The sequence below is a fragment of the Microtus pennsylvanicus genome, chromosome 3 (assembly GCF_037038515.1).
Source record: "Microtus pennsylvanicus isolate mMicPen1 chromosome 3, mMicPen1.hap1, whole genome shotgun sequence".
Taxonomy (NCBI): Eukaryota; Metazoa; Chordata; class Mammalia; order Rodentia; family Cricetidae; genus Microtus; species Microtus pennsylvanicus.
In genome coordinates this window covers 10,471,106-10,491,299 of record NC_134581.1, presented here as the reverse complement: position 1 = coordinate 10,491,299, position 20,194 = coordinate 10,471,106, and the positions used below count along the sequence as shown (strand labels likewise).

The following is a 20,194-nucleotide window of genomic DNA, read 5'->3' as shown; positions in this document are numbered from 1 at the left end:
CTCCTTCATCTTTGTTGACATGTCCTGTTTCCATCTCTTTGCCTGTTTAATCTTCCTCGTATACACAGCACTACAGCCACTTAAGTGGCTTTCTACCCTCTAGTCCTTTTTAACATCTTGAACTCACTGAGGAAATGCAGTGTTTTAAGCAGAACTGTCCCTAGTAGTTGTTCATACTTGTCCTTGTTTGTGGTATCTTGTTTCCTCTGTGTCAGTCTCTTCTCACTCTGTTTCCTCCAGTTGTTGATTTCTCAGTTCTCCCTCTTGTCATCTTTTCCATCACACAGATAGATAGCCACTTTACCCTGCCCAGTTATTCCTGTCCTCTGATACCTAATACCTTTGCTCTTATAGCCCAGATAAGTAGGACCTGAATATATGGCTCATTTACTGAAACATTTGATTTGATTTGATTTGATTTGATTTACTTTCCTGTCTGTCTCTTCCTTTCCCTCCTACTCACTCCCCAATTTTATTCATTTGCTTGTCTTTTCACTTTGTGTTATGATTATGATACTGGTGATTGTAGGTGTTGTGTTCATGTACATGAGTGCTTGTTGTGTATGTTTGTGAGTTCATGTGACCATGGGCTCAGAGAACAACCTTGGATTTCATTTCAGTCCTCACCTTCCACATTGTTTGATTCAGGTTTCTTGGTGTTTGCCTGCTGCATATGCCAGGCCCACAAAACCACCTCTCATCTCCCCATAGGTTCATTGAGGTGACAGATGTGTGTGCTACCTCACCCAGTTTGATGTGAGTGAGCATGGGAATTAGAACCCAGGTCCTACACTTGTATAGCATGCGCTTTACTCACTGAGCTATCTCCGAGTCCATGGCTCATTCTCTTACGTAAATAATTCGGAAAAAGAAATAAACAATAGGAAAATAAGGGTTGACTTATGGTTCCCTTTAACCTTAGGAGTTTGTCGTCATTTGGTATTCTAACTTCTCCTTGCATGTCATGTGGGTTTGGATTTGTTCTTTCACCGGACAGTAGAGCAGAAGCTCTGAAGTACTGGTTCTAGTCTTGTGTCAAACATTGGTTGCTTTTAAGGATTTTAAAAATCAGGCATTGTATCCAGTGAGTGTAGTTGTGGGTATGTGCACATGAGTGCAGCCACTAGTGGTGTGGATTCTCTGGAGCTGGACTTATGGGTGCTTGTGGTACTGGGAACTGAACTTGGGTCCTGTGCAAAAGCAGTAAGTGCTCTTAACTGCTCTCCCTTCAGCTTTTTAGAGTCGTTTTTCGTTTTGTTTTTAGGATTTATTTTTGTTTTATGGTATAGGTGTTTTGCCTGCATGTATGTCTGTGCATCATGCACATGCAGAGCCTGAGGATGCCAGAAAGGGGGGGGGGGTCAGATCCCCCTGGAAGTGGAGTTGGAGACAGCTTAAGCCTTTATGTGGGTGCTTGAGCTGAACCCTGGTCTTCTGGAGGAGCAGCCTGTGCTCTTAACTGCTGAACCATTTCTCTAATTCCCTTCTTGATGTAGTTTTAAGATGAAAAATTTTTTTTTCTGGTTATAACCTCCACCAAGAAGAGATTATTTTAAAAATTTACCTTTTCTAACTGGTTCGTGAGACAAATGTATTCAGTGACTATTCTTGTCTAATTGTTCTTGCACTGATGGTCACTGGAATGAAAAAGAAAGCCCAACTGTGAAATTCACCTCTTCAAAGAATAACACATGTTAGATCACTTTAGAATAAAAGATGCTTCTTGGTACTTCAGTACACAGGAAGTTTAATTTATGTATTTAGCACAGAAAATAATTTTCTATTTTATCTTTTTAAAATTTTTATATCCTTTCAGATTTAATGTTTTATCAGTTTTTTCTGTTTCTTTTTTTTAACTTTGTATACATTTACTCCTTTTGTTTTTTGCCCTAGACAAAGATTTTGTGGACCAATCTCAGTTGTTCTTGTGGAACTGAAACATAGCTGTCTCTATTTCTTTACAGATTGTGGGTTACTTTGTTGTGATCATGTCATAATCGAGCAATTGCACATTTGTATGTAGATTTCAAGGCCTATGATATTTGCCATGTAACCTTTTTAATTAAAAAGAAAATCTACCAAGCTCTGCTTTAGAAGAGTGGCTCACACATGATTGTTAGGAGGCACCCTAAACAGCAGTGTATCAGACTGCATCCTCACAGTTTCTGATGCAGTACAGGTGGGTCGTACACATCTTAGGGACTGACAAAATAACCCAGCAGGTGAAGGTGCTGCCATGCCTAATGTCTTGAGTTCAGTCCCCTTGACCAACATGATAGAAAGAGAACTAACTCCTGAAAGCAGTCCTCTGACCTCCACGTGAATGCCATAGCACCTGGGCACACAGAATAAATAAGTGTGATAATAATTTAAAATGCATCTCTAACAAATATCAGGTGATTGTGAGCTTTTGTCTGAATACCACATTGAGAGGTACTACCATGGATATTACTAAATGTATCTTTGATTTCTGTGGTCTCAAATAAATTACATGCTGAATATCCCTTGTCTGAATTGCCTAGAACCAAGAGTGTTTCAGATTTTGAGTCTTTTTTCTGTGTTTTGATTATTTGTATGAGTCTATGTATATTTAATTGAATATCCCTAATCTCCAAATTCAGAATACAAATATTTTCAGATCTGAAAATTAGCATTATATTATTGAAAAGCACCAAATTTTGGAATAGTTCCTATTTTCAATTCTTTAGAGATGCTTGAGCTCTGGTTTTTATATTACTTGCCAATAGTGTTGAAATCCCCGATCCTTTTAATTGTTTTTCTCTCAAGAACGCAGCTTTATAATAACTACAAACTCTGAATAGCTCACATGTCTGTGAGCTCTGGAGTGCACAGCAGTAAACTGTGGTTCTTTCCTACACCATAACTACCAGCAACAAAAAACCTCCCAATGTTATTTTCCTATCTACTGAAGAGACACAGGAGGCCACAGTAGATGCTCTACTTCTTTATTGCTCTGTGGGGTTCCAAATTGACTGGCTTAGTTAGGGGTTGGGGAGTGCTCAGAAGACACAAGGTGAAGATAATCTTTGCACCTCAGTACTGACTAGACTGACAGTCATTTGTGAAAATTTATTATTTGTTTCTTGGGACTTGTATGCTTAGCTATGTTAGAAGAGTTTTAAAAATCCTGGTAGCTTGAGAATGTTAAGAGTTAATTTTTTTAAATGTTAGGGACGCTTATCTTTTCAGTTCTTGTGTGTATAGCAAGGGAACACCGTTTCCATGGTAACTTCTGTCTCATCTGTTTAAGTGCCTGACTTTCTGTAGATTTTTGTGTCGGTTCTGTTGTGTGTGACTATAATGATGAACCAAAAAAGTTTATTTTGAATTGTTTTGGTATTAATATATTTAAAGCACAAGTTTTAAGTTCATTAATTTCTCCATACTGGCTTCCTAATTGTGTTAAGATAAAGAATGTTGTATTTAAACTAGAAGATGAGTTTGGCTTGCAGAGGGTGGAGGGGTAGAAGTGATGTTAACAAAACATTTGCTGAAATGGAACATGATTTTCAACCTTTTCTCTAATAAGCAGTCTTTTCTTTGCCCCGTCTAACAGTTACACTGGTGGTATGTTTTCATGGAGACCACTTATTCTGGATGAGTGGGCATTTGTATGGTGAAAACGGAAGGGATAGGAAGAAGATTCTGACATTGGTCTAAAGCCTGTGGTAAAGCTGCTTCTCTGCCTCACCCATCTTGTTTGTCAGGATTGGTTTTGCAGGGTCCTAGAGAAACCGTTTCTCAGCAGAGTACATGGCATCTGTCTTGTGAGTGGGGGAGGGAGGAGTTGTCTGGAGGCTGGTAAGCTTGTGTGTGAGGAGATGATAGCAGTGTGGCTGTGAATATTCCAGGAGACTGCAGAACTCCTGAGAGTCACTTAAGAGCAGAGACTGTTGGGTTTCATTTCTGTTGCTACGTAGGCAGCACATTGTGAGGTTGCAGACAGAGTTAATTATGTACAGCAGTGAGCCCTGCTGTTCTCATGCTTTCCTGATGCAGTAGCACACAGCACAGTGATTATTGCCTAAAACCTAATGTCCTATTTATATGGATTTTCATGTCTGTTAAGGAAGAGAAAACAAACCTACATTTATAGATCTTTAGTATGAAATGCTTTCACATTTTTGTTAGAGAATACATTGTGAGTGCATAGAGGATTTTTTTAAATGCATGGAGAATTTTTACCTTTCATCTAGCAGTTGCTGCCATAAGATGATGTCACCTTGCAGCTGATTGGCTGTTGCAGCACCTAGGGCAGGGAAGAGAAAGAAAAATGCCGGCACAAACCTCAGTGGTGGTTCTGTGGTTGTTTCTATCTATTTTTGATAGAATCTTTGATTAGTATCAAATTTACTGTATTTGGCCATGTGAACTATTAGGACCTATTCTAGGGTGAGGGAAATTCGGAGGAATGAGGCGGCTGATTTGCAAACGGATCTGTGATTGTAAGTTGCAGAAATCTGGGCATAGGAATAAGGCAGGGCGTGCTGCAAGATTGACTATGGGAGGGGCTGGCAGAAAATGCTTCTATGAGCATCAAAAAGAGACGCTTTGACTGTTCTAAAGTTGATATGCTTGCTTTTATGTTTTGACATGTATGTATAGGAAATGTGACAATAAGGTATTTTTTATTTTAAATCACAGAGGTTATTTTGTAAAGTGTTAACCAATATATAAATATTTATTCAAAGGATCTCTATTTTTTTATTTGTATCCTACCTAAATAATGATTTTTCTCTGTAGCTCTATTTTATTTTTGAGTCTTAATGGAAAATGGTAAAAAGCTTAGCTTCCTTAAGAATCTATTTCCTTATGCTTTGTGCAGATAAAAGCTTTGATGATGAGGAATCAGTGGATGGAAATAGACCATCATCAGCTGCTTCAGCCTTCAAGGTTCCTGCACCTAAAACATCTGGAAATCCAGTTAACAGTGGGAGAAAGCCTGGTTCAGCAGGTGGCCCTAAGGTTGGAGGTAATGTAGATCCATGTGCATGCTTCATGCATCTTGATGCTCAGTGCTTCGGAGCAGTGTGTTTATTCATGACTGCTGCAGAAATGCAGGTCTGGAGAGAGCGTTGTCTCTTACAAATGAATATTATAAATTGTTACTTCCATAAGAACATGTATGAATTTATGTTTTCTTGTGGGTACTTATTTTTAAGCCACTGGCTTTAAAGGAAAGATTCAAAGTAGTTTTTGGTGTGTATCTTTTAAAGGGAGTGGTAATTCAGGATTAGGCCATTTTGGGGTACTGAAGCTGTGCTTTGAAGTGCAGAAATAGAGAATGTATTTTCACAGTTGTCTAGGTGTAGTAAATTAAATACTTGAACATTTAAAATTGTTGAAAATACTGGGCCCTGAAAAATTTGTCACAATAGGAATTGGGTGGTGGTCAAGTAAAACTGACTTAAAAAAATGGTTTCTGGGTTGGTAATAATAAATTTAAAAAATGGGGAAAAGCAGATTTTTATGCAGTTATGTAGTATATCCTTGGGCTTTTTGGAACTGTTTCCAGTATATTTCTAGTATATTTTTCATTTTAGAATCCTTGAATTAAGATTCATGAATATCTACCAGGTGTGAATTTCTGCTGGATCTCTCTGGTAGAATGAGTCTGTAAGAGCACATACTATTCGAATGCTAGAGGTCTCTAATCTTTCTTACACACTCACAGAACGTCTTGTTTACAGTAACTGGTGTGGAAATCAAGGTCTTGAAGATTTTTGTGTTTTATCTTTCTGTCTATGGTACCTTGATTAACAACAAAAAGAAAAGGAAAATAAAAACTGCATCTTTACTAGGTTGGTTCCATTTCAGCACAACCGAACATGCTTTCCAAGTCATGTGATTGAGAACGTAGGGATGCTATTGGGGATCTTCCTTCCTTCCTTATTTCCATCTTCCCTTCCTCCTTCCCTTCCTTTGCTTCCTTCCTTTCTTTTTCTTTTTTTATGAATGCAGATCTCTGTGTTGCCCTGGTGGCTGGAACTATGTTTGTAGTTCTTGCAGACAGGAAGATGTTAGGTAGGAGTTGTGTCGTCGTCCTAGAGAGTGACTCCTGATCAGCATTGGAGCCTTGCCGTTTTCTCCTCTCCCTTCTCTTCGTTCTCCTCCTCTTATGTTTCAGCAGTTGCAGATTCACTCTTGTTTCTTTTATTTGGCCCTGCCCACCACTTGATTACCTGTTTGGTCATGGGCTCCTTTTTACAGGTTGTGTCTCCCTTTGTAGCCCAAGCTGACCTCTAAATCATAATTACATGTACTCGAGTTACAAGCATGTGCCATCATGCAGGCTTTCACTGCTCTTTTCTGTCTAAGAAACAAGCTACTAGCCAGAGGGTATTGATAATGTGTCTGAAATAATGCCATTCTTGGCTATCAGTCTTTCTTTGAAAACTCAAGATGTTCTAGTGTTGGCAGACACATTGATTTTTAAATTAGCTGCCAGGAGTTTTCTTATACTTGCTGCAGCTTTTTTGTATTGGAAGGACCTACTCGCAGAACTCACAATGTTATTCTGATTGATGGCCAGTTATTGTGTGATGAAAGGAACCGGGTCTATGTACAGTCAAGAACAGGGAGTTATGTGCACTAACTCTAGTTAGAGAATGGCTTCTTTTTACTTATCTCTACACAGACCAGTATTTTCTTGAGAGGACAAAATTGACACTATTTGTATTGTATCATCTTATATACATATCTTTTTCCTGCCTATTATTTTACCTTGTTTTATCACAGTCTTAAATTGGTTAAAAATTTTGTCTAGATATTTGGATTGCCTTTAGTTTTTTGTTTGTTTGGTTGGTTTTTTGCTGTTACAAACCATGCTGTCATTCTTTCATGTATATCTTTCAGCATATCTCAGTTGTCCTCCTATGACTAAGTTTTTTATTGTTGTTGTTTTCTGATAGCTTTCTTTTTTTTTAACAACTTTATTTCATGCTCATTGGTATGACAATGTCAGATTCTCTTGAACTGGAGTTACAGACAGCTGCGAGCTGCCATGTGGGTGCTGGGAATTGAGCCCGAATCCTCTGGAGGAGCAGTCAGTGCTCTTAACCACTGAGCCATCTCACCAGCCCCTTTGATAGCTTTCTTTTTTAATTTTTAAATTTATTTAATGTGCATTGGCATTTCATCTGCATGTGTGTCTGTGAAAGGGTGTTGGATCCCCTGGAACTGTTACAGACAGTTGTGAACTGCCATGTGGGTGCTGGGAATTGAACCAGGGTCTTCTGGAAGAGCAGCTAGTGCCATTTCTTTATTTCTTTATTATTTATTTATTTTAAAAGAAAACTGTCTTTTCATTTTACATACCAATCCTGGTTCCCACTCCCTCCCCTCCTCCTCTTCCCTCCACTTACCCCCTACTCCATCCCACACCTACTTCTCAGAGAGGGTAAGACACATTGCTTTGGGGAAGGTCCAAGGCCTTTCCTACTTTTTCTAGGCTTAGTAAGGTATCCATCCAAAGAGAATGGGTTCCAAAAAGCCAGTACATGGATTAGGGATAAATCCCCATGCCACTGCCAGTGGCCCTGTAGTCTGCCTTAGCCATATGACTGTCACCTACATTCAGAGGAACTAGTTTGGACTTGTGCTGTTTCCTTCCCTGTCTGGCAAGTGTTGGTGAGCTCCTATTAGCTCAGGTAGACTGTTTCAGTGGGTGTACCCATCATGGTCTTGACCTCTTTGCTCATATTCTCCTTCCTCCCACTCTTCAACTGGACTTTGGGGAGCTCAGTTCAGTGCTCCGATGCAGGTCTCCGCCCGTTTCCATCAGTTGCTGGATGAAGGTTCTGTGGTGATATTTAAGATATTCATCAGTCTGACTATGGGCAAGGCCAGTTTGGGTACCCCCTCCTCTGTTGCTTAGGGTCTTACCTGGAGTCATCTTTGTGAATTCCTGGGAATTTCTCTAGTGCCAGGCTTCTTGCTAGCCCCATAATGGCTTCCTCAATCAAAATATCTCTTTCCTTGCTCTCATTTCTATCCTTCCTCCATCTCAACTATCCCATTACCTCAGGTTCTGCTTCCCCCTCCCCTTTTCCCCTTGTCTTCCCCTCTTGCTCTCCCTATTCCCATAACCCCATGCTCCCAATTTTGTCAGGCGATCTTGTCTGTTTTCCCTTTCCAAGTGGATCTATATATTTTTTTTTCTTAGGGTTCACCTTGTTACTTAGCTTCTCTCAGATCATGAACTGTGTAGGCTCAATATCCTTTGCTTTACAGGTAGTATCCACTTATGAGTGAGTATATACCATGTTCATCTTTCTGGGTCTGGGTTACGTCACTCAAGATGTTTTTTTCTAGTTCCATCCAATTGCATGCAAATTTCAAGATGTCATTGTTTTTTACCTCTAATGTGTAAATGCGCCACATTTTCTATATCCATTTTTCGGTTGAGGAGCATCAGCGATACAAAGAACATATCTAAACATAATGAAAGCAATATATAACAAGCTAACAGCCAACATCAAATTAAATGAAGAGAAATTCAAAGCGGTCCCACTAAAATCAGAAACAAGACAAGGCTGTCCAGTCTCTTCATATCTATTCAGTAGAGTTCTTGAGGTCCTAGTAACAGCACAAGACAACAAAAGGAGATCAAGGGGAATTCAGATTGAAAAGGAAGAAGTCAAACTTTTGTTATTTGCAGATGATATGATAGTATATATGAGACCCCAAAAACTCTATTAGGGAACTTCTATAGCTGATAAATACCTTTGTATTGTGGCAGAATACAAGAGCAACTCAAAAAAAAAAATCAGTAACCCTCCTTTATACAAATGACAGAAGCTGAGAAGAAATCAGAGAAATATCATCCTTCACAATAGCCACAAATAACATAAAATATCTTGGGGTAACACTAACCAAAGAAGTGAAAGGCCTGATTGACGAAAACTTTTAAGTCTTTGAAGAAACAAATTGAAGAAGATACCAGAAAATGTAAAGATCTCCCAAGCTCTTAGATAGGTAGGATCAATATAATAAATCTATAGATTCAATACAATTCACTGCAATTGTAATGCAATTCAGTGAATCTATAGATTCAAAATCCCAACACAATTCTTCACAGACCTTGAAAGAACAATCCTCAATTTCATATGGAAAAAATAAAAAACCCAGGATAGCCAAAACAATCCTGTACAATAAAGGAACCCCCAGAGGCATTACCATCCCTGGCATCAAGCTCTATTATAGAGCTACAGTAATGAAAACAGCTTGATTTTGGCATAAAAACAGAAGTTGGCCAATGGAATCGAATCGAATTAATCCACATACCTATGAGCACCTGATGTTTGACAAAGACCCATGTCTTTAGCCTCAGTTGTTTATTCTAGTGGCCTGGTAATGCCATGCAGGTGCCTTATTACTGAGGCACCTCCATCATGCATTTAGTTTTTGAGGGCAGTAGAACTAAGTGACTTGTCGCAAACCAAAGAAATAATGAATGAATGTAATTATTAACAGTCTTTATGTACCTCATGCTTCTGCAGGTTAGCCTCAAGCCCATTCTGTAGCCCACGCTGACTGGCCTTGCACTTTTATCCTCCTGCTTCAGTGTCCTGAACACTAGGATTATAGGTGGGTGCCACTTGTTGACTCAATGGAATGAGATTCTGAAGCTCAATGGAATGAAAAGGGAATATTAAGGGTTCTTAAATTTGGCCGTGCTCTCCAAAAGGATCACAAGTCTAGTTCTGGAAAAAGTAGTTCTTGAAGAACGCATATGTTCTTGATTTCTTCATCTCCTACACCTCTTCTGAAATATTGTTTTTATTCATTTCACTGGGGAGCTTAGGCGCTTTATTTTCTTAGTTTTACTGGTGAGCAGATTCTAGTTTGGAGAAGTTAGGTAACTTTCCTAGGGTAGAGTATTTATTAAGGAACAAAGTATAAAATCCACCTTGTTGTTGCTGCTGCATGCTCATCTGTGTTGATAAATTGGGTTTGCTGGTACTGTGCTCCGAAGCCCTGTGTCAAATTAGAACTTAGCCAGTGGGGCTCCAGCAGACAGTTCGCAAACCTGTGACTTTTACAATATAAATGCCAAGACTTTTACTTATTTTCTTGTTGAAATTTGGCCTTCTTTGTTTGAAGTTGTTTCTTTTTAATGGTTGCCTGGAGCCCAGGCTAGCCACCAACTTGCTACTTGTAGTAATAGGGGCGCGGCGGCGGGGCTATGTCCTCAACCCCCAGCCGCCTGCCCGGCTAGCTTATGCCCCGAAATAATTACACAGACACTGTATTCATTTAAACACTGCTTTGGCCCATTCCTATCTAGCCTCTTCTAGGCTAATTCTCACATATTAATTTAGCCCATTTCTAATCATCTGTGTAGCGCCCCTAGGTGCGCTTACCGGGAAGATTCTGGCCTATGTCCATCCTGGGTCGGAGCCTCATAGCATGCGTCTTCCCTGGAGCAGGTAGCATGGCGTCTCTCTTGCGTCTGCTCCGGAGAGGAGAGCTGTGGAGTCTGACCTCACTTCCTCTTCCTCCCGGCATTCTGTTCTGTTTACTCCACCCACCTAAGGGTGGGCCTATCCAATGGGCCTAGCAGTTTCTTTATTGCTTAACCAATGAAATCAACAGATTGATATATGACACTCCCCCATCAGCTACTGTAGTCAACACTGACCTTGAAAGCTTGGTCTTCCTGCAGGCACTACCATGCTTGGCTGGAGACTGCCGGCAGAGTTTGTTTTCTGAGTTATAGTAGCTCTGTTCCTGTGCCAGTTGTTTTCATTAGTATCTGTTTTTTGAAATAAGAGAAAAATTGGGTGATTGTATAATTTCATTTTTGCTTGTTTTATTTTGTTTCGAAACAGGGTTTCTCTGTGTGGTCCTGGCTGTCCTGAAACTCCTTCTGTAGACCATACTGGCCTTGAACTCACATAGATCCCCCTGCCTCTGCCTCCCGAGTGCTGGAATTAAAGGTATGTGCCCGCCACTGCCCGGCCATATTGTAATTTCATTGTTTATAATTAGTAATAGATTTTGAGGTTAGTAACTTGTCACATCCATACACCACTGAACAAATCCCGTTTCCAAAAGTTCTTAGTCTTTTCTTTCTTGGTCACTCATTTATGTGAACCAAGTGTTTTCTTTCTATTGTTTTTCTTTAATGTTAGTGACTACTTTGAAATTGCTTTAGCCAGACAACCGCAGCACTTTCCCGGTAGTAGTTTACCCTCAGCAACACAGCAGGTCAAGGCCAGCCTGGAGCTGCTTCAGTAAATAAATAATAGTGTTAGTGATAGTTGTTAGTAAATACCAGCATCTCACAGTTAGTGGGGCCTTCTCAGTCCTCAGTTTTCTTTATTTATATCTGGCCTGAGTTTATTTTAGTAACTTCTAAACACCTACTTTCTACAGGTGATGTTAATCATTTCCATTCCCCAACACAGAAGAAAGAGTTGCTTTCTCACTTAAATAGATAAGCATGAGAGGAATCACACATATTTAATCTTGAAGTATTTGTTGTTGACTGTGATGCAGAATTCTATTGGATATCCATTTCCTTGTGATGTAGCTCAGTTGTTCATGGACATGATATAAACTTCATGAGCTCTGTCCTCCTGTAATTCTGGCACTCAGGAAGTTCAAGCTGCATAGCAAGTTTCAAGCCAGACTGGGGACTGAGAAAGAATCACAAACAGAAAACCCAAATAACATTTCCATATGTATGCTTTGGTTTTATTTTCCTTCTCTGTTCCTCCCTTGATAATGGGAAACAATCATTGACTCAGAAGATTTTATCACTAAGGATGTCCAAAGAATGTTCTGGCCTTAAGTTCATAGACGGAACCTCAGAGTTGAATGTTTTCACCATGGTAGGTCCTTGTTATCAGGAATGAGGTGAGACCTGTGATGTGCCCACGCTCAGAGACTTCCTCGTGTACCATTTCCTGGGCATTTCCTAAACAAATGTCCACATGTATGCTTCTTATTTGTGTCCCAAATAGAAGTCTTTTACTAAATTTGGACCTTAGAGATCAGCCAGTCACCATTTGGACTTAAATCTGTTTGAACTTCTGATCTTTGACTGTACATAATACAGAGCCCTGGTACCGTGAGTCTTAACTTTGGTTTTAAGTAAAAATAATTTGAGAAAATAGTGTTCTTGGAAGTAGCCAGTTGCACATTTCCTCACTGAATGTGTGGGCTTCACTACAGTTACTTTCTTTGACATTAGCAGTTTTTTCTCCCATGTAAAACATAAACTGTCAAAGACATTTCTTTGTGCAAGTCTTATTTTTCGAGGCATTTAGAATATTTAGGAAAAGTGAAAAAAACAATTTGCTTGAAATTTGAATATGATTTGAAGACCTATACTCAAGACCCAAGTTACTGTTTTCATCTGCAGTTTGATGTGGAAGTTATTTTGGGTTTAACTTCATGGTGTATACTGAAAGGACTGTAAAGACAGATTCAATTCAAGGTCTTAATTCTGAGACAGGGTCTGTATCTCCAGTCTGTCCCTGAACTGGTTTTATACATATGAGGATGACCTTGAAATTCTGATCCTTTTGTCTCTTAATGCTGAATGCTAGGATTACAGGTATATGCCAGTGCATACAGTTTCTTCTCTGCTGGGGCTGATAGAAACTAGGGTTCTGTGCATGCAAGGCAATCAATCACTCCCCCAACAGAACTGTTATCTCCAGCCCTCAATTTCAGGTTTTTAGTCTTACAAAGATACCCGCATTGCCTGCTCATGTTACTGGTAGTTACTGGTAGCATTTGAGTCTTTCCATGCAGAATTTACCTGTTCTTTTTGGATGGGAAAAGAGGTGTTAGAATATTATAAAACCTCATAGACACAAATCTGTTCCAGTTTTGCTTTAGAAAGGATGGCCTGTCATTAAGAAAGATTGCCTGTGTGAGAAATTTTTAACTTCACTGTAATTGATTCATGTAAAGTTGAAGTTTACAATGATGGCTACAATCCCAGGCTTATATTTATATTTGCGTACATTCTGATGCAGTTGAATCATGGAATGTTATTTCTCTAATGGGCATAATGTGAATTAAATCTTTTTCCTTGTTAACCTGTCATTTGTCTTTTTAAGAAATGTTCTTGTATATTGCTTACCAATGAAAAATTTGGGAGACATTTTGTTTTAAATGTAAAAGTCATGCTAGTTACTAAAATATACAATATAACTAGGAAACATTTTAGGAGCTAGAGAGATGATTGGGCAGTTAAGAGCATATACTGCTTTCAAAGAGAAACCATGTTTGGTTCCCCCCATTCACACCTGGCACTTCACAGCCCCTGCAAGTCCAGCTCTGGGGGCATCGAGTAATTCCAGCCTCTGAGGGCACCTGCACTCATCTGCACACATTCATACAATACATATGTATATATAATTTTAAATAATCTTTCAAAAACTTGAGTAGTGTCTTGCCTCAGTAATGTCATCAACCTGAGATAGCCAGTGTGTGATTTCTTTCCTCCTACAATAGCATCATTCCCTTTTTTTTATGTATTAGATTATCTCCTCCTAGGGAAGAATATATTCTTCAGTGTCAAGAATGGACGCTATTACCTCCATTGGAACATCTTTATAGTTGTCTTAGTCTGTTTTCTGTTATTGTCACAGTATGTCTTAGACTGAATAATTTATAGAGAAGATAGATTTATTTTCTCTAATAAAAAATGCTGGACAGTGTAATATCTTGGTAGTGGCACATACTGAAGGTCCTCCTGTTCAAACACCACATGACAACAGTGTCCTGCTCCATTTTCCTCTCATAAAGCTGCTCGTCTCATCCCAGAAACCCCACCTCCATTGTCTCCTGGAGTTACCTTCAAACACTATCAGTCTGAATTTGGAGACATGTTAGGCATCTGACACAGAAGTTGTGGGGAACATTTTTAGGTGGTGGTTTCCCTTTTCATGTCATTTAGTTTCTTTGTAGTGTAATGCCATTAGAAAGAACGCAAATCTCATAATATGACTTTTTATGTCTCTATTTTGTAGAAAATTCCACTAAATGAGATTACTTAATCTAAAGCTGTATCTTTAAATAATATTGTTTTACCTTCTTCGCCTTTGTATATATTTCGCCTTGTTAAATTTTGCCATTTTGGTATGGGAAAATGACTTCTTTTAGTTTGCACTTTCTGTCTGCTTTTATTTCTGAACAGCAGCTAGCAAATATTTGCTAAAGGCTTCTAAAGCCTTTTCACATTTATTTATTTATCTATTTTGTGTGCATACACATGGGGGGGTGGGATTTATGGGAGTTTGTTCTCTCCATCCACAGTATGAGTAATTGAGGATAAATTCAGGCTTGCAACAAGATCTTGTATATGACATTAAACCATCTCAGTAGTCCCCAAGGACTTTTAGAGTGCTTTGTAATCCTGAGACACACCAGTATTCAGACAACACTAGCCTCACACTCTAGGAGTTTATCTTCTATGAGGTTCACAAATGCTATTTTGTCTTAGGAATTTATTAAAATTTTGTAAAAATTGTCTTTCTTTCGTCTCTTTATGGCATTTTTGCAACAGGCTTCAACTCATGTTTTTGTCGTGATGTTGGAAACATCTGTCCTTTTCCCTTGGGCTCTAACTTTGCTTTCTTCGATAAAGACTTAAGTAAGGACAGTACGATTATTAAAATAGTCTTAGTTTCCTAAAATAGCAGGGTTTTTTTTTTACCATGACCTTAATGTACTTGGAATTTATTTTGTATAAAGTGGCAGTGTAGCCCTCTTAACTCTCTCCTTCCATCACATTTACAAATGGCCAGATAAGTCAGTAAGTTAAATAAAACCTACTTTACTCCATTGACACGCCACCTTTATGTTTGAAGCTGTTTCTATACTTTCATTGTTTTGAATTAATTCTCTTATAATGAGTGTCCCCCCTACCCCATTTGTTAAGACATGGTTTCTCTACATAGTCTCTACTGTCCTGATACTTGCTTTGTAGACCAGACTGGCCTTGTTCTCTGCCTGGCCCAGTTTTCCATACTTCTGTTAGAAAGACTGTTTTTCTGTTCAGCTCAGTGCCCCAGGTAAGTACTGGAAAATATGCCCACCTCAATTCAAGGACAGCAAGAACTCTGAACTACTCTGCCCTCTCTCCAGCTCTGTGTTGATTATTTATGACCAACATTTATATTTCTAGTGTTTTCATCTGTCCATTTGTAACTGCTTTATATATTAAGTTTCTTTCTACAAAATGTTATTGGTATTTCTGTTTAAGTTAGGGTACTTCAGATGTCTGGATGATGAATAAAGAACTGGAGTAAAAACAAAATTCTTTGTAGAAACTTCAATAAAAGTCTTTCAGTTCTTTCTATCCCCCCCCCAAAAAGACTGTTTTTGTGTAGCACAGTTGGTAAATAATAGACAGTCATCTTCTACACATAAACCAGCAGTTCCCCACACTATACAAATTCTTTGTCTTCAGATACATTTCCACACCTTGTAGAACTCTGAAGCCATTTCTGACAACTCTGAGGCCTCTCGGCAGTAATGCTCCACCCCCAACTCCCCTGGGAACCAAGGATCTAACAATTGCCCACACTGAAATGTTGGGAACTTTCCATCATCTTCCTGAGTTCTTGTGAATGTTCTCCAATAGAACTCAGTTATTGAATAGGGGCAAGATAACCCTTAGGTGTTGACTCAGTTACTAATATTTTGACTTAGGCCCTGGGAAAGGGGCAAAGTGACCCTCAGATGTTTTCCCTTAACCTCATCTGATCTGACAACTGTTCTCCAGTCATTTATTTGTAATAGCCCTTTTGAATAAGCCAATCGTAATAGTTAAAGAACAACCCCACGCACCCCCTTTCTTTTGAGGCTTTTTCCTTTTAAAGTAGCCTGCACCAACTATTCAGGGTCTTTCTGCCTTTTTGAATGCTGAAAGACCCTGTCATGACAGAATTAATAAAATCCTCATGCTTTTACATCAGCTGTGGTGTGAGAGATGGTCTCGTGGGGCTACTCCTCCGAGGTGATTGGACTCTAGGTCCAACAACCTACGCTTTTGAATATAAAAATCATTAGAATGTAAATGTAAGACATGACATTTCACCCCTAATCATTAGTGTGCACTTCTTAAGAACCAGAAGGGATGTTCACTTGTGACCACAATACAATTGTTGTATACATGAAGCTTCTATGCATTGTCTCTAAAATAGTCCCTTCCCCAGTTTTATCTCCATGACTTTGATTATTTTATTTTATTTTTGTTTTGTTTTTTTGTTTGGTTTTTCTAGTCAGGGTTTCTCTGTAGGTTTAGACCTGTCCTGGAACTAACTCTAGCCTGAACTCACAGAGATCCACTAGCCTCCTAAGTGCTTGACCTTGATATTTTAAAGATTCTAAACTAGTTGTTGTTTTAGATTGTCTTATTGTTCTGTTTGTCTAATTTCTTTGTGATGTTATTTTACTTGTTCCTAAAGCCCTTTTATTTTATACAAATTTTTGTCTAACATATATGTCTACCTCTCTTCAAATGTGTCGTTTCCATATTAAAATTTCTTCAAGTGAGTGGAGTGGTGGTGGTGCACGCCTTTAATTCCGCACTTGGGAGGCAGAGGCAGGAGGATCTCTGTTAGTTTGTGGCCAGCCTAGTCTACAAGAGTTAGTTCCAGGTCAGGCTCCAAAACTACAGAGAAACCTTATCTCTAAAAACTTAAAAAAAAAACTCGAAAAACCAAATAAAAAATAATAATTTTTTTTTCTTCAAGTGTCGTAAGAAAATTTTAAAGTAACTTTTACATCCAAAGGAAGGATGTATTTCTTCTGTCTTATATAGCTGGTGACTTAATTCTCGGGTGGTGGTGTCCTTTTCTTTAAAAACTTCTCATCCGACTTTAGTTAGCTACCTTTTAAAACCTTGTGTGTGTGTTCTGAGTTTGTCCACACTGTCTTGTCAGTCTTTCATGCTTGCAATGGCTGCTTATTTTGTTGAATTTCTGCTGTTGCTTAGGGTGCTTAATAGTTGGGCCTAGTCTTTTAAGAAGTTCCTGTTAGCATCAGAAAAGCTCTATTCTGGGGTGTTGAACAGATGGCTCAGCAGTTAAGAGCACTGACTTCTCTTCCAGAGGTCCCAGGTTCAATTCCCCACACCCACATGGCAGCTCACAACCGTCTGTAACTCCAGTTCAAGGGGATCTGACAACTTTACACCATGCACATAAATTAAATAAGTTAAATAATTTTTTTTAAAGTAAAGCTTCATTTTTACTCTATTTTCTTTCCAGTCTATGTCGACATCATGTTAGATGTTCCAGTATATTCTGGATCTGGAATAAGTTTGCTCAGATCTTTGTTTAAAATCACCCTCTTCTCTTGCTCTGTGAAAATGCAGCTACATTCTGTGTTGAGTTTCTATTGAATATGGGATTATTTTGTTTCTCTGGAGACTTTGTGTCTTCTTTTCCTTTGCCCTCCAGTATTTGAAGAGTTATTTTCACCTTTTAAGTGCCCCTTACTTAGCTCTAGTTCTGGAGGAATACCTTCTCTGTACAGAAGACTGCAGTTGTCTCTAGTGGGCTTAGTCATTTCTATCTCCTTCTTACTTGAGAATTACAATCTGAAAGGGTATTCATCTTTATTTTTTGCTAGCATGATCTTTAGTTTTGCTTACTCTGTTTTGATTTCCATGGATTTAGATAGAACATTTATTTGTTGTAAGAGGAGCTGCAGGGCTGTGTTCGCAGCACCCCGGCCGCCTGCTAGCTTATGCCCCGAAATAACAACACACAAATTGTATTCATTTAAACACTGCTTGGCCCTTTAGCTCTAGCCCTTACTGGCTAATTCTGATATCCCGATCAACCCATCTCTAATAATCTGTGAGCACCGGTCTTACCGGGAAGATTCTAGCCTACGTCCATCCTGGGTCGGAGCTGAATCGCGTGTGTCTGCCCAGGAGCCGGGAGCATGGCCTCTCTCTGAGGCATCTGCTCCCGAGAGGAGATCTGTCCAGTCTGAGCTCACTTCCTCTTCCTCCCAGCATTCTGTTCTGTTTACTCCACCCACCTATGTTCTAAGCTATGAGCCCAAGCAGTTTGTTTATTACTTAGCCAATGAAATCAACAGATTGATATATGACACTCCCACATCACTTCCCCTTTTTCTGTTTAAACAAAAAAAAGCTTTAACTTTAACATATCAAAATTACATATAACAAAACAGTTATTAAGTAAAAGTTACAATAATCTTTATCATAACTAAGGAAAACTATAACTAACTATTCTTAACTCCATCAAAGACTCCAGAAAGATACAATATTACCTAAGCAAACAAGAAATAAGCAACTTTCAAACTCTAGAAATGACAGAGACATTTTGCTGCCTGAACAGTCACCCAAAGTTCCTCTGTACCGTTGGGGCATCCATCTTCGGCCTACAGGCCCATGGTATCCAGAGACATTTCCATGAAGCAGGACATTTCAAAGTCAGTTCAGTCACTATCTGTTGTGTCCTGAAGAATGTCTCGCAGACTCTTTCATGAATCAGGAACCCTGAAAGATCATCTCACCTTTAGGCAAGTTCAGTAGTCCTCTCTCTGCGGGTTCTCTGTGTCCAGTTTATGCAATAGTCCAGGCAAGAGCAGTTTCTTGCCCAAATGGCTATCAAAACTCCATAAGGTGCCTCTTCGATGCCCATCTTCTTCTTGAAGTAGATTGGTGCTGCCAGGAGCAGATGTGTTTCATTGTCATGAAAAGCCCTAAATTATTAAAACATTTAAAATGTCATATTCTATAATCTTTGAAAAATATGAAGAATGCCTATCTAAAATATATCTGTGTACATCTAGAAAATCTTAACTAACATGACGACAAACTTGACTATTATGATTATCTATTAACAATCTATATTTCTAATTATACATTACATTTTTAAATGAACTACACAATCACAGTACCTTAATCAAGATCAGAAATACATATACATATAACAAAATTGACCTTAAAATCCATACCAATGCAAATTATTCATACCTATATCATTTCCTCCTTTAAATGTAAAAGAACATTTATAAACAATATTTTGGGAACATGGGAGCAGTTTTTTTCTCTCCAAACTGCTTCCTGCTGAATGGGGGTGCTGTTAATCAGATCATTTAGGGTGTAACCTGTGTGCCAGGTTTATCTCAGTTGGCAGTTGAGTGAAGTAATTTTTTGAGGGTGTTCACAGGAACTTTTCGGGAGGTCGTGGTCTATCATACCATATCGGGATAGATGCAATCCACAGGGTCTGGTCCTCTGTGAAAACAAAAGAAGACCCTCTCCAAAGCATCATATCCTTAGACCCAAATTTTGAAATCGTAATACCCTTATATCCATTCTGGTTTAGCTTGGCAGCCCATGTAATGAAATGTCTCTCTTTACTTAGCTCCTTTACAGTCAAAAATTTTAAAGAAAACACAATGTACATAATCCAGACTCTCTGTGAATTTTCCATTTTACGTGGCTTATGTTTTCTTTGACAAGATGTTTGTGTTTTCACAAAGTCAGTGTCTATTGTAATTTTTTGTTGTTGTTGTTTTGCCTTTTGGTTTTGGGGGACGAGGCCTTATTCCATATTCTTGGCTAGCCTGGGGCTTGCTGTATAGATAAACCACCGTTGCCTCAAGCTCAGAGAGCTTCACCTGCCTCAGTACTAGCATTAAAGGCATGGCTCACTAGTATAATTTTTACTACTTAATAAAGATGTTTTTGATTTTTTTTTTTTGAGACAGGGTTTCTATATGTAGCCCTGGCTGTGCTGGAACTCTCTTTGTGGACTAGACTGACCTCGAACTCAAAGGATTTTTCTACCTCTGCCTCCTGAGTGCTAGTGCTAAAGATGTGAGCTACCATCTTCCTGTAAGTTTTTTTTTTTAGATGGATGATCTTTTAGTATTTTGTTACGTTTTGAGACATTAAAGTGATCTATTTCTCCCCCTTTTTACGTTTTGTTATTTGTTTACTTATTTATTGGAAACACTATAAGCTAGCCTGTTCTGGAACTGAATATATAGACCAGGCTGGTCTTGAACTTGTGATCTTCTAGGTTCTGCCTCCCAAGTTTTGGAAGTATAAGAATTGTGCCACTATGCCTAGATTGAATTTAGGGTTTCTTTACTATGGATTGAGTGTGTCTGCCAGGGGTCCATGTGGTGAAGACTTGTTCCTAAGGGTGGCCTTATG

The 20,194-nt window shown here is 38.9% G+C and overlaps 1 protein-coding gene across 50 annotated transcripts in view; it reads left to right on the top strand.

The window, feature by feature from the left end:
* Clasp2 (cytoplasmic linker associated protein 2) overlaps nt 1-20,194 on the top strand; it is a 192,101-nt gene that overhangs the window by 58,520 nt on the left and 113,387 nt on the right. For 43 of the 50 annotated variants that reach the window (XM_075964306.1, XM_075964312.1, XM_075964311.1 and 40 more), the window contains one exon: nt 4,847-4,993. In XM_075964306.1, coding sequence (XP_075820421.1) covers nt 4,847-4,993 — 147 coding nt within the window. Of the gene's footprint in view, nt 1-4,252; nt 4,467-4,846; nt 4,994-20,194 lie in introns of those variants that run through there. The other 7 variants (XM_075964330.1, XM_075964326.1, XM_075964318.1 and 4 more) reach the window with 2 other exon arrangements.